Source organism: Cydia amplana, chromosome 5 (assembly GCF_948474715.1).
Source record: "Cydia amplana chromosome 5, ilCydAmpl1.1, whole genome shotgun sequence".
Classification (NCBI taxonomy): Eukaryota; Metazoa; Arthropoda; class Insecta; order Lepidoptera; family Tortricidae; genus Cydia; species Cydia amplana.
Genome location: NC_086073.1, coordinates 7,122,532 through 7,146,203, shown reverse-complemented (window position 1 = coordinate 7,146,203; position 23,672 = coordinate 7,122,532). Strand labels below are relative to the sequence as shown.

Genomic DNA, 23,672 nt, shown 5'->3' with positions numbered 1-23,672 from the left:
AACTTCAGTCTTGGGTATTTCAAATGCAAAAGACATCCCTATTATTTTTCAAGACCGCAATTCAGTCAATTAAGTTAATTCCAAATTTATTTTACGTTAGTCAAATCTGTTGGTATCAATGGTTTGTATGAAATCTTCATCGACTTAGGAACTTAGCAATTTGCCAAAGAACATTTCCAAAAATTGTAGATCTCCCACGAAATGTTCTCGGTGTTTTTATTCTCTGCACGTTTATTGCCAAATCTTTCCACAGCTAGTCTCGGCCTCAGTGACACAAGAGAAAGACGACAATGAGCGACACAAGTGCTAAATGAAACGGCCATCAAAAGTTAAGAACTGCATAAGAACAATCCATGAAATATTCTAGAAATATTCGGAAACCTGAGAACGCTCTATAACTTACACATTGCTATCATCGACGTAACTACGAGTACTTGAGCAGTACCACTTTCAGTAAGTAATGATGACCTGTAAGCCGGTCCCTTTCACCGAATCGAATCCAATTATAAGCTCTATCTACTCTAAGCAATATAATATAAGCTCGATTGGTATTTTGTGATCTTCTACTTACATAATAACATATTTTAATGAATATACTACTGATAATGCACAGGACTGTGGTATGTTGGTTTGACACTATAGGTTCCTACTCGTAGCTAGGACCGCCTTCTCCGAATAGCATTAAAGGTAACTTGTTTCCGGGTAAAGTTTGACCTATGATCTTCCTAATAGGGAAAGATCTGTTCCGCTAATAAATACCACTAAGTTTACGCTCATTAACCACATTTTGCATTGCAACGGATAAGTATACGTTAGATTTAACTATAACCTAAGCTGTCTTGTCAGCATCATCCCTTAGTTTTTTGAAGCATACCGTTTCGGTGTGACCTAATTTCCCACAATAATTACACTTTGATGGTTGCTTTTCTAAGGGTTTTGTGCTCAATGTTGAGTCATCAGTTGTTAACAGAGGCTTGGGTTCATTAACCTTACTGTTGAGACAATTAGATTGAACATGGCCAGGCTTGCCACATTTGAAACAAGAGAGGAGTGATTCGTCTCGACTGTTACGAAGCCTAGGCCGTTTAGCTGGTGGTTCACCACTCTTAGATTCACGGGGTTTTGTAGTTGCCACAACAGAGATCAATTCAGGAACGGTGGTGCATTTACTAGATATCAGACGTAATCGTAAGTATTCATTATCAATACAGCCTATAATCGCTTCGACAGCATCTTTTTCCTTATCACCGTTCATAATTCTTTTCCAAATAGTCCATGCCCGTGTAATAGATTCTGACGGATTTGACGCATCGAACTTGAAGTCGCGTAATTTCACTATATCATTTGAATATCGTGCTTCAGGCTCAAACGTCTGCACTAAAGCATCGCGCATGTCGCTCCAAAGTGGGGATTTTACAAGCCACGTATCTCCGAGGGTCTTCGCTCGACCTTGTAATAAACCCGCAATCTTAGTACAAATCTCGTAATCTGTTAGATTCCAATGTTGTTTAGCTCTATCTACGTGCTCGCACCAATCTCTAACTGGAACTTCTCCATCAGGGTTGAATGGCGCAATATAAATATCGCTTAGCCTTGGACGTTGTGACGAAGTTACAGCTTTTGACAATATTCCAGCTAACAGTTCATTATTTGTATTCATATTTGTTTGTTGTTGGTTTGTCAACCTATCTAATATATTCGCTAATGACGATAAGATTCGACTAGATTCATTGTTAGGAGCGTTCGTCGTAGTAAAAGTTTGCATGTCGTTATTGTTTATCACGGCAGAAGCTGGTATATGATTATTTATCGCGGCAAAAGACGACACCATATTTTCATTTATAACGACAGGATTAGACACGTTATTATTATCTGTTGCTATAGGAATTTGCACAATATTTTGCATGGTCGCAGAAGAAATCGGCACGTTATTTTGAGTTATCTCAGCGGGTACCAACAGGTTGTTATTGCTAGTTGAAAGCGTCAAGCTCTTGTTATTTAACGTGGTAGAAATCGACAAGTCTCTTTTGTTTACGTCAGGGTTTTGCTGAGTCGCGGACGCGTTAAGCAATCTTTTTCCACTTCCGATGTCGGATTTATAGGTTGATATTATAGGAGAAACCGAGCCATCATCATCCAGCTCGCCCTGGCCCTCCATGATGTTGCCGTTAATTTATCAATACACTGTTTTCTTTATACGGTATTTAATCACGTAATTATTTAAAGGGAACACATAAAGATGAATAAACACATAAACAGAAAGATAAACAAAGTGATTCAGGTGTGATACAGCTCACCCTTAGGACGCGTGGACAAGCCGGCGGCTCGAGCGAAAGTAACCTCTCCTCCGTTCAAAACAAGCCAACCGGTCTGCCAACGGTCACCTGATTCACCGAATGGTTAATAAAGTCGCCAATAGATGGCGCGCAAACACAGGTAACAAGCTAAGCCGCTTGTCAACGTAAATCATCAGACCATAGTTTCACCGTCCGCCACTAGATGGCGCAGACAAACATGAAAATAATCAATTACAGATGGCGCTAATGTCAATAACGCCGACATATATAAGGCATGCATAGTTAATAACAATGATAACCTGAGAGTTTATCTCATAATTACCTCTCTAGCTGGCTTAAAGTAAGAAAAGTTCTGGTTGTCTCTCAAAACTAGCTATGCTCACGAGACCGCAAACTGGAGGACGCAGTCAGAGAAGGCCCCCAGCAAGGTAGGGCAGTAATCTATGGGCCTTAGTCATGTTGACAATCGTTTGCAGAAAACGAAACGAAACGCTATCACTCTTTCATATTAATGCGATAGAGACAGGTAGCGTTTCGTTTCGTTTCTCTGCAAACAATTGTCATTTTGGCTAGACCCCCTGGTCAGGTCAAGATTACCGCGCGTTGTTGGATGAGGACAGCGCACTATCGGTTGATTGGTAATCCTTAATGCTATGTCCAGAAGTGTTTTTTTTTCGTCTGACTTGATGTTGTAAATGACGTCACTAACACACACACACTTATATTATTATGTCGGACGCTGTATCTCTATCTACAGCCGTAGGACGCGCCAACGCCGCTCTGGATCACCTTGACTGCGCGCGCGCACCTTAACGCGACAACGGCAAGTCATCAAACATTCCTCGAATTCACACAACGAACAGTATTCGAACTTTAAGAATCTCAACTTGATTTTATATTAACTTCAAGTATTTACAGTTTGTACTTTGTACAGTCAGTTTGTAAGTAGGTACCTATGGATGAACGTATCAAATGCACTGCAAAGTGTCAAATCAATCAAGTTAAGATTTTTTTTGTTCGAATGCGTCATTAGACCACTGAGACCCTGAATTAAATGAATACTCAATACACTTTAGTATTAATTGGAGTACTCGCTAAGATAGTAGTCTATGTGAATTAGGTACAATGTAATGTTTGTTAAATATAAATAGAAACGATAAGTTTCTGACATGAATAACAAGAATCGTATTAGGTAATTAGGTATACATATTAACTGGACAATCGATGATTGTTATGTATCTATCTAGTCATCTTTTGTATGCATTCTTAAGAATTGCCGAGGTATATATTTTTTTATTACGTTTTATGTGTAAAGTATATTTAAGGTATACACAGCTATACACAGTTGTATATTATGTAGTTGAAGTTGCATAATATGATAATATAATAGAAGCAATTTATGACTGTACCTACACCTAAAGCAAATATGAAACACACAGGTTTAATCAATACCTACTAATAAGATAACTGCAGATCTATTTGTAGTATGATTTCCTATTAGAAGAGCATAAGAAAAGTGATGTTTATTTTGGGATTTTAATCGGGATATGTATTTCAAGCGGAGCGGCATCCGGCCGAATGTGAGTGTTCCAATATGTGGTGATGGGGATACCAGATTTCATTGCTTTCTGACTGAAACGGCTTTCTATTTTGGCTCAAAAACTCACTTCTAAAATATATATCCCTCTATATCTGTATACATAATAGCAATAAGGTTTGTAAAAAAGCTTTAAAAGTCAAATGTTACAAGTTTTTAGTAGGTGGCCACAAGAATTATAACTAGAGTGGAATCCGTTTATTATGACTCCGCCTATACTAACCAACCGCTTACTATGACGTAATTTTTATTGTGCGAAGTTTGGTTTTCATATAAAATTCTCAGTGAAAAAGTCGGATATGATAACTTCGCTTATAGTGACAAACCGCATACTATGACCTATAAATCCTATTTTCATGAAATGATGTCCGGTAATAATGACACGTTCGCTGGTTTTCGTCGCCGTCCCCACGTCTTTCCCTGCGAAGACGTTAGTGCGTGCGTGGCGTATAAGTTGTTTTCGTTTTCATTCTCAGTGACAAGTTGATAAGTGGTATCAGGTTATTAAAGCTAATTTCTTACAAAGGAATTCGAGACTAATTCGGAAAAAATAACAAAAATAAAAAGTTAATCAACTATGCTTTATATGACATCCGCTTAATATGATGTGTTTGTCAGTTCCCTTAGTTCCCTTTGATGTCATTATAAGCGGATTCTACTGTAATAAACTTTTCACATCCTTATTATAAGTATCTAGGTCATTTTCAATGATATCTTAAATTCTTAATGATACATAGTATGAATCTAATTTTACGATGTTAGTATGATCCACAAGAGTTTGAATTCGATGACCACAAAGCAGATGGTTAGTTTCACTAGACTAGATGTAACTGTGATGTAATTGCGTAGAAATATCGGGACCTCGAAAACAATAAAAAAAGTACTTAATCACGGTCCATATCCCGGTCGATATAATATAGGTAACCTTAGCTAGATTAGGTACATATAATACTACGGTACATATTGCAAAAAAAATCGACTTAACTAATATGTTGAGTAGGTTGTAAATTCAGGTCAATATTTAAATGAGAGCATTTAAAAAGAGAATATACTTAATTAGCCATCAGAATTAATCGGTTTAGTCATCTAAAAATGTTTAGCATATGTTTTAATCAGTGTTTTAATAGATAAGTTAAATAAAAAGAGTTGTGCAACGAATGTGTAACTTATTAATTGTGTTGTTTGAAGATGACGTGATCACCCTGGTCACGTATTTATAGGTAGCAGCTGTTTAGGCAATAGGTGAGAAATACGAGGGGCGTTCAAAATATTCTCGGTATTGATATCTTACGACCTCTTCTAAAATTTCTTTCGTTACTGGCCGCTAAGGTTTATTCATTGACATTAAAAAAAAGTATAATTCGAACCGAGATAGTCTTTTGTTTTTCTGCAATTGCTGAACAAACATGAACATCCTGTGCGAATTGACAATGTTAACTAAATTAGAACATCGATGCGTGATAAAATTCTTGACAAAACAGGGTAAAAATCAAAAAACCATAAAAGAGGAAATGGATTGTGTTTACCGTGAGTCTGCTCCTTCTTTATCTACCATTCAAAAGTGGTCAAGCGAGTTTAAACGCGGAAGGGAGAGTATTGAAGATGACCCTAGACCTGGCCGGCCTGTAGTAGCTACTTCACAAGAAAATATTGATAAAGTGGAAAAACTTATATTGGAAGATGGTCGAGTGAAGGTAAAATCTATAGCACAAGTAACCAATCTCTCTATTGGTACCGTACATGATATTATACATGACCATCTTAATATGTCAAAAGTAAGTGCTAATGGGTTCCGCGAATGCTGACTCGGCTTCAAAAAGACATGCGTGTAGCTTGTTGTTCCGATTTTATTGACCTGTGCGGTGAAAATCCTGATGAGGTGCTGCAAAGAATAGTTACTGGAGATGAAACCTGGGTTCATCATTATGACCCAGAGAGTAAACAAGAGTCCATGCAGTGGCACATTAAGGGTTCAGCTCATCCCAAGAAGTTGAAGGTCATCCCTTCAGCTGGCAAGGTCATGGCCACGATATTTTGGGATTGTGAAGGAGTATTACTAATCGATTATAAAGAAAAAGGTGTAAATATCACAGGACAGTACTACGCTAACATTCTACGTCAATTAAAGAATGTAATTAAAGAAAAGAGGCGAGGAAAGTTAACCAAAGGTATTCTGCTTCTGCATGACAACGCCCCCGTCCATACTGCTCATATTGCCAAGGCAGCTATTGTTGAACGTGGGTTTAAAACTGTTACTCACCCACCGTATAGTCCGGACTTAGCCCCCAGCGACTTCTTTTTGCTCCCCAATCTTAAAAAGGATCTGCGTGGAAATAAATTTTCTGACGATGAAGCATTGAAGGCGGCAGTGGAGGAGCATTTTTACACGAAAGATAAAAAATATTTTTACGAGGGATTAAAAAAAATAATTGATCGATCTTTTAAGTGTATGAACATAGGGGGGGAGTATATTGAAAAATAAAAATATCAAACTTTTCGTACTTGTTTGTTTTCATTCTCATACCGAGAATATTTTGAATACCCCTCGTATATGGCAAATAGAACCGGTTAGGTTTTTACAACAAACAACAATATTATGCTGGTAAATAACTTATGTATGACATATATTTCTCGCGGTTCCCAAATAAGACTAGGTTACTTGGTATCTTGGTAGGTTAAGTAAGTATGTACATATATGTTATATAATGTATCTATTGATACATCGGCTCTCATTTTATTAATTAATATTAATAATTATTTCACTTATACTTATACTTCTGTTCGGTTTTCTCAACAACAAAAAATAACAATTTAGATATATTTTAAGAAGTACGTAGTTGGAAATTTAAGTCTTGGGCGCTACACTCTACCTACGCGACGCGGCGAATGATGATCTGTAATCCCTTATGACAGTTCCTCCAAATAGATTTTGGATATAAAGTGTCATTCAATAGAACTTGCGAACTATGTAAACAAAAGTTACTAGTAATTTGACATTCAGTGTCAATTTTAGTATGGCGGCTTGTTTATCTATTGAATGACACTTTAAATATATTGTTTTAATATGATGTGTCTCAAAGAAGTTTTGTTATTAAAATTGAGAAATAATTGAAGAAATAGGTTTTTAACGTATTTCCTATTACTTATTGTTACATTTCTAAATAAAGAAAGTATACCGAAAAGATATTCAACAGTCGGAGCACCGGTAGAACTCGATTCCTACCGGCTTTTCTATTGGCGGAAGTTTTATAAAGTTTAGATTTTGTTGATTGATAACATTTCGTCATCTTTAAAAAATAGGATAGGTACTAAGTACCTCTAACTACTGCCGCGTAGTGAAATGAATACATAGTTTAGTTCAAACGGCGAGGTGCTAATTTCAATGTTGACTATATGGGTACCTACATCTCAAACCGCTTTAAGATTAAAAGTGAGACGATAAAAAAAACAGCCTTGACCTACCGTTGGGCAGGTTGGAGGTGTCCAGCCTTGGCGGGCGCGGCAGATCCCGCAGGTCGTAAGACTCCGACCTGCCGCAGCACTGCGGGGGGCACCATCTCGAGACCTTGCTCTTCACTACACCCATGGCTCTACACTCTCAAAGAACCCGCGGATCACCTGTATCACTAATTATCACGATAAATTCCAAACGATTAGATCATAGCTGGTTTTGGATCACTCGACTGTGTAGTCTGCCACAACGTAAACAAAAGAGCGACTGTTTCGTTTATTGATTTTAAATCGAAGCGGATTAACTAGTTGTTTAAAAGTAAGAGTATTATTTTTGCCGCGTTTTTTCGACGCGTGCGCACGTCTGCGCGGAGTGGATTCGTCTGGCGCTACCTCCGTGGTCCGTGGCCAGTATGACCTCTTATCAAAATTGCGAAACCATATAAATCGCTCAGAAAACCTCATCCAGAATGACACATTCTCTCGTGAATTGAATGAGTGACTTGAGCACGAGTCATTATCTACGGGAATTGGCAAACTGGGAATCACCATTGACGTTCATTTAGGAATGTAGGTCAATAACTCACCTACAACTCAGATGACTTATTGAAAACATTTGTAAAATAAGAAGTAAGTAGGTAAGTATCTAGGAAACGTTTTCTACCTATGTATATATTTTGTGAATGATTATAAATAATAATAATAATAATAATCTTGGACACGGCGCGGATAGTCCGCCGGTTCCTCTCTCTGCAGCCCTGACCACCGGCAGCTTGGGCCTTGCCCCGCTGCTGGCGGCACCCTAGGTTAGGTTTTTTATAATATGTTTATAAGTATTTTGTATTGTTTTTGTAAGTGTTTTTGTATTTTATTTTTATATCCATATTATAAAATAACCTAACTTAAGACCAAAAATAAATAATAATAAAAAATTTTTTTATTGTTTTGTAAGTGTTTTTATATTTTACTTTTATATTCATATTATAAAAACCCTAACTTAAGAGAAAAGATAAATAAAGAGATAAAAATAATTAAAATACCTAAGTACTAATTATTATATTAACTTTAGGACATTAAAAAGAACTATTCAAACTAAATTGCAAACTCCAAAGCGGTAGCGGCTTTCCCCGAATTCCAAGTACCTTATAAATTTTCATTTAATTGAAGAAAATAAGAAGAAAATTAATTTATTCAGGACGCTTGCAATATTGCTTAAATCTATTATTAAGATTGGCCCCTGTTAGTCCCAAAAGCTTTGTGTACAATCGCCCCATTCAATTCAGATAACAAGTTCTTTATATTTTAATATCAATTTCGCTTATACCTAATCTAAAAGTATTAGAAAAATATCTGTAGAAAGTCAGTCATGGTCATGGCAGGTTTTCTACCTGTTATAATTGTTATACATATATTAATGTTTACAGCTTAATTAGGTACTGTGCTTTGGCGCGCATTTAACGGAGGATTTGGCTAATTTACTACGATACGATGACATCATACCGTGGCCGCGAACTACTACTACGTAATACGTATACCTACCTAATAATATATGTCATCAAACCGCGCAGACGAAGGTTTTATTGGCATTTTCCTTAGAAAACCGTAAATTATAGCCTTAAAATAAATATTATTTAGGTAGAGTCAATTTTAAAGAATTATGAGTCATCGCAAATTGTAGACTGGCACTTTATGACTTTAGTTTATAGTAGTAGGGATTTACAGTTAGGCAAATACCAATTACTTATGTTAATGAGATAAAACGCTTAATTATCCTCTTTGCCCCTAATTCAATGTAGGGTTGGTATCCAGGAATCTGACAACGGATTAATCTGAACATACGTATCTGGCATACCTTAGTCGTCAACTTTTACTTATGTCTGTCAATGTTATCAGCGTACATATTACATGATATTACCTACTTTACTTGCCTGCCTAAAAAAACTGAGGACTAAAACGGATTTCATCATTGCTAGTAGATAGATAATATCGCTATAATGTATGTAGATACAAATATCTAAAATGTCGCTGAAATTCCTAAACACATGTGTTGGGTATTGTAGCGTATACGTAAAACAATTGTTCAGTTAACTGAAGCCAAAGCACGTTCGTAGGCTATTTCGAGACTCGTTAAAGTTTACACTTTACAGTTAGTAAATTAAAATTATAGGTACCTACACCCTGTTCATTGTTAGATAGGTAGATAGGTACCTATCCTGTGAAAACATCCTGAAATCAAGCTACAAAATAAGATGACAGTGACACTGATAATATAGAGTAGGGCTTATGGGCATTAGCTTGGTCACGTAATATAGGTAAGGTAGGTATCTAATCTAATTTATCAAAAGAGTGGTAATAAAATAAACAAATAATTATTTCAGTGCATGCTTTTTTATTTTTGAGATCCCAAAAACACACAAACACAACTTTTTTTGGTATTTTTAAAATATTGTTAAAATATAATTGGTAGATAATCATATATAATAATAATCTAATTTATATTAATCTTAAAATACGATCTTAAATCTATATTATTCCTTTTATAAAGAAATAATATTAGTCATAGCAAATATTATATGGCACTTGAAGCATCGGTCTCCTTATTAAACACGTAATATCAAATTATTATTATTGGCATTGATTATTCATAATAAAACACTCTGTGAAAATAGTGAAAATATAAACATTATTTTTTGATTTTTCATTTAAACTGTGCGCGTGAAAAATAACCCATAAAGAATATATCCGTTGGCGAGTCCATGGTCGTCGTAGAAGTCATCGAAGAGGCAGTCGACGGGTTGTCAGCCCCATAAAATATTCTTATAAATACGTTCAGAGAAAACACTTAAAAAACGTTTAAAGAGTCTTTAGAACAACGACTTGTTCCTCTTGAACAATGACTTGTTCGGGCGCCACGTAGACGTAGGAACGTTCCATTTGTGACGCTAGAGGCGAAGACGGCCCCGGGGAGCGGCGCGGGGAGGCCGCGTGGGGCCCGGGGCCGTGCTAGCCTCGCACATTCACGGTGGTGCAGCCGAAGATCTCGTCCATCTGCCGCGACGAGAACGTCACCACGATGCGCCGCTCACCGTGTCGCCGCGGCACGAACTTGTCCTGGTAATTCACGAACTCGCCGGGCTTCACGTCACGGTAGCGGATCTGGAAACATACCGACCGTAAGCATACCCTCTAGCCTTCTAACTTATTCAAGTCACTACCATTAAATAGAATTATTACCTGTCTCGGTCGCTGCACTCCAGGCCCTTCGAAGGTGAAGTAGCAGTCGGTCAAGTGCACATTCAGTGGGTTCTGGAAGCTGAATGTCACGGAGCATTCCTGGCCTATGCATGGCTGGCTCCTCACCTAAACAATTTCATCATTTTCAATTGATGAAGCTAAGTTTAAACTATACTTAAAAGTTTTCTTAAGATACCATGTGTAATCAGCAACGAAAATTACCTGCACTTGCATTCTCGGCTTATGAAGCGGGAAGTCATCTTCGTCGGACCACGCTTGGCGCGTCTGCTTGACGTAGGCCATAGCGTGGACCTTGACCATCGAGTGGTCTACTAGCTTGTCCATATACTCCTGCGGTGTGACGTGCAGCTTGAGGACCTCGCGCTGGCCGGCGCGCACGACGAACTCGCCCTGCGCCCGCCTGAGACGCGACGCGATCGCGCCCGTGTAGTAGCACGAGGAAGCCGTCAGCACGCACCATATGGTACGATCTTCGTGCGATTTATTCTGAGAAAAGTTATGATCACTTTATGATGTGCATAACTGACACCCCACCAAAACATTTAATTTAAAGCGTTTCCAAGGCTCACGCCTCTTAGCCTAACCATGACAATCTCCTTTTGAAACTGTCTCTACGCGAATCACACAAACTGTCTTTGTAAAACCTAACAGCAACTAAATAATAAATGTGTTTCCCTAACTGTTACTTCATTTCAACTGTTAATTAATCGAACCAACCTGGATATTCATAGTACAATCAAACGGCTGGCCATACGGCACGATATCAATGTCCATAAGGTCGAAGTACACGTCCTCGTAATTGCGGTCGGGGTACTCGTAATACTGCTGCAGCCGCTGGTAGCCGCGGCAGGAGGCGATGACCGCGAGCCGCTCGGGCGACGAGCTGTCCATCGTCTTGTACTCGTGCGTGATCTCCAGCATGTCGCTCTCGCCCTCCTCATCGTCGCGGGTTGGATTCTTGGTGAGGATCTTACGGCCAACTCTGGGAGAGTGAATAGGTACCATTTTTACAGGATGTTGCTTGTTTACCTATTGTTACTATCCCTGTGTATAACTGTACTTAAATATTATCCTGTTTTTGTTTGAGATCACAGTTTACACGCATTTTATAATTTGCAAGTTTGGTCAGATATGTCAAAGAGCTGGTTTGAGAAACGCAACGGCTACCGTGTACCTAAAGACTAATCAGTCCAAGTCGAGCTTAGTTATATAAATTAGAAACCTATTCGACATTAGATTGATCACTTAAAGTTGCTTAAAGTTGTTTAAAAGGTAGGCATCTTTTTGATTTTTTATACCACGTCTGTGGCAAACAAGTGAATGCGAGTGTTAATTGAGTAATTAAGTAGAATATGGAAATTAATTTGATCGACAAGTTCTACCTACAGAAAGACAATAGTTAGTCGAACAAAAATATGGCGTAATTGAACTCACTGATAATTATTCGATGCCATCCTAATGAATCCCCACTCAGAATTCTCTTCCTCCTGGAAGTGGCACAGTTCGGCGTTGATCTGGTTGTACATGCACGGCGTGTCGTACTGGAAGCCGACCTCCCCGCGGCGGACGGCCTCAACGCTGGCTGGACCACATTGGTAGACTGACTCAGCTTCCTCCTGAGGTGTAGCATCGATAATCTGCCAGCCACTGTAACCTGAATAGTAAAAACACCTTTTAAATGCTGACAGATAGAGACCAAAGGCATTCACAGATATGTTCTGTAATTATCAACTTCAAAGGCTTTACATTAAGAGTAAGGGCTTAACCATAGGCATGAATAAATAAAAAAAAAGCACCTTGCGGCAAGTCGGGTCTTTGCATCCAAACATCGTTCCAGACGTGGAAGTTCCAGCAGGAATCATAGCAGTCCTCATCGGGGCCGTTGGGCACCTCGTTTCCTTCGTGGTCAAAGTACTTGTCGACGGTGAATGTTCGATTAGTGTCGTGAGCCGACACGTAGTTCGTAACCGAACGGCAAGGAATACCTGCAAAAAGTGAGTGTTGTATTCATTCATATTAGAAAGCAGATCTGTGATTATGAAATACCCAACAAGCAAATTATGTCGGAAAAAAGGCAGCATTATTTAGCGTTTAGTTAATTATAAATCAGGGATGTTGCGGATGCAGATTTTTTGACATCCGCGGATGCGGATGCGGATGCGGATATTTAAAGGCTCACATCCGCGGATGCGGATGCGGATGCGGATGTCAAGATTAGGTACTTAGAAAACGTCAAATATTACATTTTTAGTATAAATAATAATAATTATTATTTGAGCCTATATACGTCCCACTGCTGGGCACAGGCCTCCTCTCATGCGCGAGAGGGCTTGGGCTATAGTCCCCACGCTAGCCCAATGCGGATTGGGGACTTTACATACACCTTTGAATTTCTTCGCAGATGTATGCAGGTTTCCTCACGATGTTTTCCTTCACCGACAAGCTAGTCGTAAATATCAATTGATATTTCGTACATAAGTTCCGAAAAACTCATTGGTACGAGCCAGGATTTGAACCCGCGACCTCCGGATTGAAAGTCGGACGTCATATCCACTCGGCCACCACTGCTTTGCTGCTTATTTTTAGTATATTTTTATTAAAAAAAAACGAAACTTTTAGTATTTGAGCAAGAATATAGGTGCGTTATATTTAATAAACAGTAACTTGGCCGACTTTTCTGGATCTAGACGATTTCGTTATAGGTAATGACGAAATTACCCAGCACTTACGCCGCCGCTAAGACGTTCCTGTACCAACTTGTTCGACATCCGCATCCGCATAAGCTCCGCCTCGATTTTATGCGGATGCGGATGCAGATGCGGATGTCGAAAATAATGCGGAAGTTCCGCGGTTGCGGATGCGGATGCGGATGTTCGCAACATCCCTGTTATAAATTACCTAGAGCTCGGCAGATTGTAACGACAAGACCCGAGAACACCCAGCACTGGCCGTATTCAACTGGTCGGCCACCATCGGTGAGGTAGCGCTCGAGAATAGCCACGGAACCGGTCCACGCATGAGGAGCAACGCCATCTTTGTATTCACCGTCGTAGCGCCCCACCATCAGTCCATCGTCATCATGATTCGAATTTATCTGATAAAAAAAAATTTAGGTAAAAGGTCGTTTTAAAAAAATATATATTTTATTTAGGATATAAAAAAATATATGTAATACCATTGCGGAAATAGCTCGACAGACTCGGACAGGGTTTCCACGTTCTGAGTGCTCAAGACCGCTACGTTCCAGCAAGTACATACAAGCTGGCAATACGCAGTCATCAAACTGGCCGTAAATCCATTTTCGGCCCTTAGGCTGGCGCCAGGTACCGCACCAAATCTTTCCTTGTTCATTGAGCACGTACTCCTTTCTAGAAGATTCATTATCCATGTAAACAGTATCCTCCCTGCACCAGGGATTAAAGAGCATGTAAATATCTTCATCGCATTTGTAATCGTGGCGGTTGTCGCGCTGGCCTAAGCGATTGGTCTGAACCCAACAGTTCCATACACCCACAGGCGCGGTAGCTGGTACATGCACTTGGAATGTTATGGTGTTTCCGTCTTGACGTTGGATGCTAATATCCCACCTGTCCATATCATGGGCGAGAGAAGCTAGGTTCTGCATAGAACCGTGCCGGGACCCATGACGAGATCCGTGCCGTGAACCATAACTACGGCCGAATGAGGAAGAGTGCTGTGTCGCTCCTCCGTAGCGATCGATCATAGGTCGGTCCATTGGCCCGTGTGGGCTCAGAGGACTATGTTGGAGCGGCAAAGGTTCATTACTGAACGAACTACGTCGAACGCCGTAAGTCGTAGTTTCCCTCATTCCACTCATAGGACCCATAGGTCCCATAGAGCTCATATTACCCATCGTGTTCATCGGCCCTATAGGACCTATAGATCCAGCGGTAGCCATGTTGCTGCTGCTATCTGGCATTCGGGGCATTCCCAAGCCCATACCCATACCCATGCCCATTCCCATCATGTCACGTGAGTGTTGGAATACACCTTGCTGAGAGCTCCAGTTGACAGGTAGAACAACCCGCGTTCCCTTGGTAACACTCGGTTTTGAACCTGAAACGTAAATATTGTTCTTAATAAAAATGACTTTATACAAAACCAAAAAAGGTAAGTACCTCATTATGATCACTATATAATCTTTAATAGAAAAAAACCGACTTCTCTAACTACTAGCCTAACCCACTTAACGGCGCTTATACTTTATTTGGTAATATGTACGAGGGGTGTTCAAAATATTCTCGGTATGAGAATGAAAACAAACAAGTACGAAAAGTTTGATATTTTTATTTTTCAATATACTCCCCCCCTATGTTCATACACTTAAAAGATCGATCAATTATTTTTTTTAATCCCTCGTAAAAATATTTTTTATCTTTCGTGTAAAAATGCTCCTCCACTGCCGCCTTCAATGCTTCATCGTCAGAAAATTTATTTCCACGCAGATCCTTTTTAAGATTGGGGAGGAAAAAGAAGTCGCTGGGGGCTAAGTCCGGACTATACGGTGGGTGAGTAACAGTTTTAAACCCACATTCAACAATAGCTGCCTTGGCAATATGAGCAGTATGGACGGGGGCGTTGTCATGCAGAAGCAGAATACCTTTGGTTAACTTTCCTCGCCTCTTTTCTTTAATTACATCCTTTAATTGACGTAGAATGTTAGCGTAGTACTGTCCTGTGATATTTACACCTTCTTCTTTATAATCGATTAGTAATACTCCTTCACAATCCCAAAATATCGTGGCCATGACCTTGCCAGCTGAAGGGATGACCTTGAACTTCTTGGGATGAGCTGAACCCTTAATGTGCCACTGCATGGACTCTTGTTTACTCTCTGGGTCATAATGATGAACCCAGGTTTCATCTCCAGTAACTATTCTTTGCAGCACCTCATCAGGATTTTCACCGCACAGGTCAAAAAAATCGGAACAACAAGCTACACGCATGTCTTTTTGAAGCCGAGTCAGCATTCGCGGAACCCATCTTGCACTTACTTTTGACATATTAAGATGGTCATGTATAATATCATGTACGGTACCAATAGAGAGATTGGTTACTTGTGCTATAGATTTTACCTTCACTCGACCATCTTCCAATATAAGTTTTTCCACTTTATCAATATTTTCTTGTGAAGTAGCTACTACAGGCCGGCCAGGTCTAGGGTCATCTTCAATACTCTCCCTTCCGCGTTTAAACTCGCTTGACCACTTTTGAATGGTAGATAAAGAAGGAGCAGATTCACGGTAAACACAATCCATTTCCTCTTTTATGGTTTTTTGATTTTTACCCTGTTTTGTCAAGAATTTTATCACGCATCGATGTTCTAATTTAGTTCACATTGTCAATTCGCACATGATGTTCATGTTTGTTCAGCAATTGCAGAAAAACAAAAGACCATCTCGGTTCGAATTATACTTTTTTTTAATGTCAATGAATAAACCTTAGCGGCCAGTAACGAAAGAAATTTTAGAAGAGGTCGTAAGATATCAATACCGAGAATATTTTGAACGCCCCTCGTACCTATACATTTTATGGTAATCATAGTGTTTTTTTAGTTTAAGTATCATAGTGGTTTTCCGGGTCAAGATCCGGGTCCGGGTCCGGATCCGAGTCCGGGTCCGAGTCCGAGTACGGGTCCGAGTCCGAAGTCCGGGGCCCAGTCCAAGTCAAAATCGAAATTCAAAATCACTAAACGTGTAGGTACTATGCGTCGTTGAAGAGTTCTGATCATCATCAGCAGTTCCACTTCATCAAATCCCACAGTTTTTAATGTAAATGCTTGATTTTCTGATGAAAATATATAAAATTCTATACATATGCCTTTAAAATTTGAGGAGTTCCCTCGATTCCTCATGGATCCCATGTTCAGGACTTGAGATTGACATAAATGTGCCTAAAAACCTAAATTGCTTAACAAACATAACGAAAAGGACAAATCGCCAAATGCGAACTATGCGTCGTTGAAGAGTTCCGTTATGATCATCATCAGCAGTTCCACTTCATCAAATGCGACAGTTTTTAATGAAAATGCTCGATTTTCTGATGAAAATACAAAACCTCTATACGCATGCCTTTAAGATTGGAGGAGTTCCCTCGATTCCTTGTGGATCCCATCATCAGAACTCGAGCTTGAAAAAAATTTGGCTTAAAAACTTAACTTGCTTAACAAACATAACGAAGAGGACAAATCGCCTAACGTGAACTATGCGTCGTTGAAGAGTTCTGTTTTGATCATCATCAGCAGTTCCACTGCATCAAATGCGACAGTTTTTAATGAAAATGCTTAATTTTTTGATGAAAATACAAAAATCTCTATACGCATGCCTTTAAGATTTGAGGAGTTCCCTCGATTCCTCATGGATCCCATCATCAGAACTCGAGCTTGACAAAAATGTGGATTAAAAACTTAACTTGCTTAACAAACATAACGAAGAGGACAAATCGTCAAACGTGTACTATACGTCGTTGAAGAGTTCCGTTCTGATCATCATCAGCAGTTCCACTTCATCACTTTTTTGAATGTATATGCTTGATTTGTTGATAAAAACACAAAAATCACTATATGTATGCCTTTAAGATTTGAGGAGTTCCCTCGATTCCTCATGGATCCCATCATCAAAACCGGGTTTTGACAAAAACGGGACCAATCTGTGTGCATATACATACAATCAAAAAAAAATTTTCAAAATCGGTCCAGTAATGACGGAGATATGGAGTAACAAACATAAAAAAAAATAAAAAAAAATAAAAAAAACATACATCCGAATTGATAACCTCCTCCTTTTAGATTTGGAAGTCGGTTAAAAAAAGGAAGAGTATTAAATTTATTCTTACCAAAGCAAAAAACAATGCGGATCATATCCTGCTGCTTGTCATAGGTTCTGTCAAAACGAACCGCGAAGAAGAAGTTCTGTCCTCTTCGGTATACCGGATTCGGCAAAATATTATCATTGACCAGATCATACTGATCAGTATGATGATCTTTCGAATTATCCCTTGAATAGAACTCAGTCAGCTCTACTTTCAAGGGTTGCTGTGAGTAATAACTTTGAGGAATGACATCCAAAGTGTCTTGACGGCGACGGCGTTCATTCTGGTCAGCCATCTTGCAAATAAGGTTATGGGTGTATTGCGTGTTGGGGCTGTTCCTCATCGAGTGTTTCATGCGATGCAGGGAGCCGGTGCTGTGAGAGCGCCCGGGACGATGCTGAGCCGTCGGTCCAGCCCTCTGCATGGGCCCACGCCGGGTCTGTCCGGGACGCTGACAGAAGCTAGATATATTGTAATAGGCCGATAATCCCGGCACGTAGTTGGACGGCATCCCGCCAATCGTCATTTGCTGCTCCCTCATACAGCTTAATGTACTCATCCCTGAGGTGAGGCCCGTTATCCCGCCAAGTCCCATTCCAGTCATGCTGGATGTCATGCTGGAGGACATCCTGTCCATACTAGAACGTCGGACCATGGCCATCTTGGTGGAGGCGTCGTTTATTATTACTTCCACAGCGCTCTTGGCTGACACCAGAGCGAATGTTGCGGTTAGGTGTTCGCTAGCCCTTTATATACGAAAGTTTAACAGAGGGATCATTCACCGGCTAGGTGTCAGTTGTCAACGCAGGCGCCGGGGTCGCTGGTTTCTAAAAGTCCTTTTGTTGTTGTGCGCTGACTTGTAGAGAAACCAGAACTTCACGAGTCTAGCTGTGTGAAATGCGTCAGTACACTTGTAATAATACCTGCGTGCCATTGTCCAGATACCTTTATACAAAAGCAATATATACCTAGTACCTACCAACCTAGTATGTATAGAAGTATAAAGTGTAGAGGAATTTATGGGGCCCTTTTCACGGAAACTACCTTACCTAAATCATTGAGATATCTCTATTTTCTGGAAGGAAGCATTTTTAATTTTTCCAAAGGAGTAGGTACTTAATTTAAAAATACTTCATCTGTTATCTTGACGTTTTCTTGTTGTCGAATCACTAATTAAGAATTTCTGTTAAGTAACATTATCAACGGATCTAGGTTCTCGTGCCGTGCCGTACCACTGATGAAAATGATAAGATAACATCGATAACAATTCAATAATGGGGAAAAATAAGTCAGTGGAGATATTTTAGGATTCCGTACAAAAAAACGGGACCTTTATATTCAAGAAGACTTTCGTTATCAATATCATGTGTACATTAATATTAGTTTACAATGTACCTATGTAGTATGTACCTATATCTTTTTTTTTTAAAGCCACACCCTAAGTAGACATGTAAAAATACTAGTGTAAGGTACTAATAGGGCTGGCATAATCATGTAACTGATTTAACGGCGACTCCCTCAATAATCAATAGAAAAGTGGTACAGTCAGTCAGTATCAATAGTAGCGGATGAAACTACGCAAGTATCTGTCATAGTCTAATTTGTTCTACTCGTACCTACTTAGAGAGATTAACCTTTTGTTAACCTAAAAGAGAATGGTAGAATTTTTAGACGAAAAATTGACACGACTCCCGTTACAAGATATCAACATCAGCCAGTCAAAATGTATGGGAGAGTCAATTTTTTTTCGCGATTTCGAGGTTGTCCCATAGTAAAAGTTGCTCAGTATGACCTATACAACGTGTAGGACCCATCCCACTTTCAGTGGCAGGTGTAGCATCACCTTGTACATATAAGTAACTCAAACAAAGCGTAGTTATTTGCTTATTTGATACCTTGTCAAAATGCGACACTACTAAAACTAAACCGTACCTACTAACTATAATGCTATTATTTAAGTATTTTATTGCCATTGTCTTTCTTATTCATACCTACTTGAAAGTTACTGACTAGAGCATAATCATTCCATGGGTCATGCTTACATTGCTTACTGTAGGTAGCTGTTACAAAGATACACATGGATACTGGATACACAATAAACAATACTTAAACCACTCTACTAAATTTCGAAAACCATCATTCTTATTTATACCATACTCCGCAGTGACAGTTTGGGCAAGGCAAAAATTTGAAAAATTATTGATGTAGAAGATAATATCGTGCCACCGAGTTACAGCCAAACTAGATGGCGAGATACGGCGCGGCGCCACATGTTTTGTGCCTACTCTTTGGTTTTGTGGCAACTGAATGAGGGCTACCGCGTGTACTTAATTTCACCGCTAGGGGCGCTAGTGTAGATGGAGGTCTTGCAAAATGTCAAATGCATAGAAGTTTTGGGGGTTTCAAGCTTTTCTATCGCTTTTTTCACTCCTTATTAAATTTAGATATATGTGGTAAAATTTTGTCCATCTTTGATTTATAATCATGGTTTTTTTCATGCGTTTAATAACAACATTAAGTACCTACCTAATAAAATTAAATAAATAGTATACTTTGTTCATACAAAACAAAAAACGTGATACCTACCTACTAATGGCCACTAGCACCATTCACTAACCCGCCCGGGGTTAACCGGTTAAACCTGGAGTTACCATGGTTACCAGTAGGTACAATTTGACACTGGGTTAGCGGTTCAACCGCTTAACCTCGGGTTATAGTTCAAGTGGCCTTTAGAATTCCGTGTTCCGTACCCGAAGGGTGACTATCGGAGCCCTAATAAGCATACGCTGTCCGCGGGTCTCCAAAGCCTCAAGAGTCACAAGATCCATTATTGATTATTGATATTGATATGTTGACATTTTCAGCGTTGACCCTCACCCTGAAACCTAAATAGTCGCGTGGCGCGTGCTAATGACACCCTGCCAAGGTTTTCTCGAGGGAAGTGACTACACACTACAGTATGGATTCGATGGGTCCATGGATTCAAAAAAGGAGTGTACAGGTTTTTAAAGTGTCGGCAACGCCCATTGTAACACACCCGGGAGTCGCAGACGTCCATGGACTATGGTCACAGCTTACCACCAGGACCGCGTATGCTTATTTACCACCGACGTAGTATCAAAAATATATATTAGTAGGAATGAAATAAAAACTATGTATATGGGGAATTGGGGACTACATGATCAATGGGGTTGGCAACTGTCAAAGGTTTGCATAGATGGCACCATCATAGCTTGCCCCGTTATTCTATTAGATTTGTCTTAAAGAGCTGGCATCCAGGTGACCCAGGGCATTAATAAAACAAAAAAAATACACAATGGGGTTGGCCAGTCGAAGTATTCAGCAGATGGCGCCATCATAGCTTGCCCTGTCAATCCCTAGAATTGTGTCGATTTTTTGTTTTTTTAATGCCCTGGATGCCAGCCCTTTAAGTCAAATCTCATAGAAAAAGGGGCAAGCTATGATGGCGCCATCTATGCAAACCTTTGACAGTTGCCAACCCCATTCTAGGGATTGACAGGGCAAGCTATGATGGCGCCATCTGCTAAATACTTCGCCCGGCCAACCCATCATCATCCATCACGTGAAAAATCTGAATCACATGATTTTCATATACATAACAGAGCCACCTAGCGTGCTATTCGTGAACTAAGCATTTGCTTTCAACTAAAGGCTTCTACAGACCTTGCAACAAATGGCATGCGATTCAATTCTACGTTTCCACGCGTGGCAGGTCTCGACAAGCCTTAGGGACGCAGCTATGCAGTGGAAGATAGCTATAGGTATCGCTTGCTCCCTCTAACGCATAACTGGCTAAGTAGGAGCAACGAATATGCAACGCTTGAATATATGCAAGTGCGACAGAGAGGCAGATAAAAAAAAATAGTTTTTCGCGCAGTGCATCAGAATAATAATATTCTATCTCGCTCTGGCACGTAATCATGTCTTTAGCTTCCTCGACACTCGTGCGCGAATAACAGCGCGAAGCCCCGAACGCGAGTGTGGAATCGATTTTGGCTAACAACGAAATCGACTTCACACTCGCGTTGGCGACTTCGTGTGGAGGGCCTTTTTATCGATCCGCACTAAGCTCGACGCTAGGTACCGTCGTCTGCGAGGGCTTTAAAAAAGTTACAATACCCTTGCAACACTAGTTGCTAAGCAACGAATTATTTAATGTTTGTTGACGGACGAAATTCACGGAATGTCATAACATTGCTGTTGTATTGTTCTAATCAATACTTAAATGTTTATTGAATTTATTAAGAAACTACTACGAAGTAAGGAGAAGAAGAAAATGCTAACGATACATCAAGGAATATAGCCTAAATTAATTCTCCACTATCGTAATGAAGTTGTTTACGCTATTTACTTATAATGTGGAAATTCAATACAAAAGCTACCTTCTCTCGAAAGCAATGTTTTTCATATTGCTGACAAATGGACTTATTATTATCCTGCCATTCGTTTTTGCATACGGGGGTCGAGGTAAAAACAAATACAAATCTGAGTATGACATGTGTATGACCGATGCGCTAACCTAACTTATTTGCAGGGTTTTGGTTAAAGTCCCAGAGTTACTTTGAACAACCGGTGGTACATTTTACATACGACTATCTTTTAGTGGCAGAGACCGATGATCCTAGTCAGCCAATAGTGTGTGGTAATGACAACTATGATCATGATGAATACTGTGCTGAATTTCAGGTAAATTTACGAAGCAACATGATTGGGAAGGCATGGATCCAAACAAATAAACATATCTTTAAGTCATAAAAAGTGTCAGATTTGTATCAATCATACCATGGTAAAATGTGAAATACTCTCCCACCACCCATTTACTTTGCCTGCATGCTGTTAGTTTGCTTTACTCATTTTCTTACTTAGGTCTTACTTTTAATCTTTACTTGTCTAATTTTCTTAGGTGGATGAGCATGATAATAATGGTGATGGAACTAATGATGTATTGGAACTCAAATTTCTTCTCCAAATTCCTCAAGTCAAGCCATTAGCTTCAATAGTTCTACTTTTAGGATTGGACTTCCAATTAAAGGTGAGGTCTACTAAAAAGATTTTACTCTCTTACATTAGAATATAGGTCAAACCAATTTGTCAGTAAATAAGACAAAAAAAAACTATACTCATCCTTTTCTGTTGGGTGCTAGTACTAGTGTAAGACAAAGATAGTATGATTCTCTCTGTCTATGTTTAAAATGAGACAGTCCTTTGACAAACTATATATTTAAACACACTAGCAACACTAGTAACTAAAAAGTTACTAGTCTTGTTAGTGTGCCCTTAGCAGAGCTCTAAAGGCTTAAACCATCGCTGTTAAAGCAAGGCTTTTAAAGTTGTAATTGTTGTCACAATCACAACTGCTCGAGCTTCTAATGATTTATGATTATGACTTCCATAAAGACAATATGGCTATGACTTTAAAAAAAATAAGATTCTGCATAATATCATAATCAATCTTTATTCTTTACAGACTGTATGCCCCCTTCACATGCAGGGTTTGGCAATAATAACTAAGGAATTTTCTCTACCACCCTCTGCATTCATTTACTACGGAGACTTGACATTACATCAGGCCTCCCACTTGCCATGTCGTCCAAACACTATAGACACTATTTATAATACATCTTTATTCAGATACTTGGAAAAGAAAGATAAAGATGTTGTAAATGCTATTTTAGAAGATTACTTTATCAGAGAAGGTAATATAAATCTACAGTATTTACAAGATTTATAATATAAGCAAGAATTTAGTACCCACTATTTATCCTTTTATGTATACTATATAACTTCATAGGTGACTTCAAATCGAAAGCTTCTAGTTTACTTTTACTTTATGTTTCAGCTATTATTGACACTAAAACATTACACTCTAGAAGCCAGAATGGACATACTGGAACAATGAATATCAAAATACGACTAAGAATACCTGAAAACCTAGTACTGTATACACCAAGCCTTCTGCAGGAGGTCAAATGGGCGTGGCCACAGTATCTATCTATGGCAGTAGTGTTTTACTGGATTTTTAATAGAATCAAAAAGTTCGTTTTCAGCAATCGCTTACTGATGGCATGGGAAGTAGTTACGTGGAAGAAACTGTAACTACAAAGCTGTACCGTTTAAATAATCATATAATTTCCCAAAAATATTTTACCAAAGATAAAATAATAAGTTAGTAATCCCAGAGACTACTTACTAAATAGGCTGATATTTTAATTTAGAATATT

The 23,672-nt window shown here is 39.2% G+C and overlaps 3 protein-coding genes and 1 long non-coding RNA gene across 5 annotated transcripts in view; 1 reads left to right on the top strand and 3 right to left on the bottom strand.

The window, feature by feature from the left end:
- The window catches only part of LOC134647902 (annulin), a 28,139-nt gene extending 20,390 nt beyond the window's left edge, over positions 1-7,749 (bottom strand). Inside the window, exon 1 of the mRNA XM_063502274.1 lies at positions 7,357-7,749. Within this exon, the coding sequence (XP_063358344.1) occupies positions 7,357-7,480 (124 nt within the window). The 5' untranslated portion in view covers positions 7,481-7,749. The remainder of the gene's footprint in view (positions 1-7,356) is intronic.
- Positions 1-23,672, bottom strand: part of LOC134648016 (uncharacterized) — a 441,830-nt gene that overhangs the window by 371,561 nt on the left and 46,597 nt on the right. The window lies entirely within an intron of this gene.
- On the bottom strand, positions 9,714-18,108 carry LOC134647965 (hemocyte protein-glutamine gamma-glutamyltransferase-like). Its single transcript, XM_063502376.1, has 9 exons — positions 17,455-18,108; positions 13,775-14,676; positions 13,498-13,693; positions 12,396-12,584; positions 12,034-12,253; positions 11,317-11,581; positions 10,801-11,085; positions 10,579-10,704; positions 9,714-10,500 (listed from the first exon to the last, which is right to left on the bottom strand). Exons 1-9 carry the CDS (start codon positions 18,089-18,091, stop codon positions 10,348-10,350), a joined length of 2,973 nt encoding a protein of 990 aa, XP_063358446.1. The 5' UTR covers positions 18,092-18,108; the 3' UTR covers positions 9,714-10,347.
- Positions 21,731-23,600, top strand: LOC134648452 (transmembrane protein 231). 2 transcript variants are annotated; one of them, XM_063502971.1, is made up of 5 exons: positions 21,731-21,918; positions 21,986-22,137; positions 22,355-22,483; positions 22,919-23,147; positions 23,291-23,590. In XM_063502971.1, exons 1-5 carry the CDS (start codon positions 21,780-21,782, stop codon positions 23,545-23,547), a joined length of 906 nt encoding a protein of 301 aa, XP_063359041.1. In that variant the 5' UTR covers positions 21,731-21,779; the 3' UTR covers positions 23,548-23,590. The 2 variants fall into 2 exon arrangements, with proteins under 2 accessions (XP_063359041.1, XP_063359042.1); XM_063502972.1 differs by lacking the exon at positions 22,355-22,483 and having other exon boundaries at positions 23,291-23,600.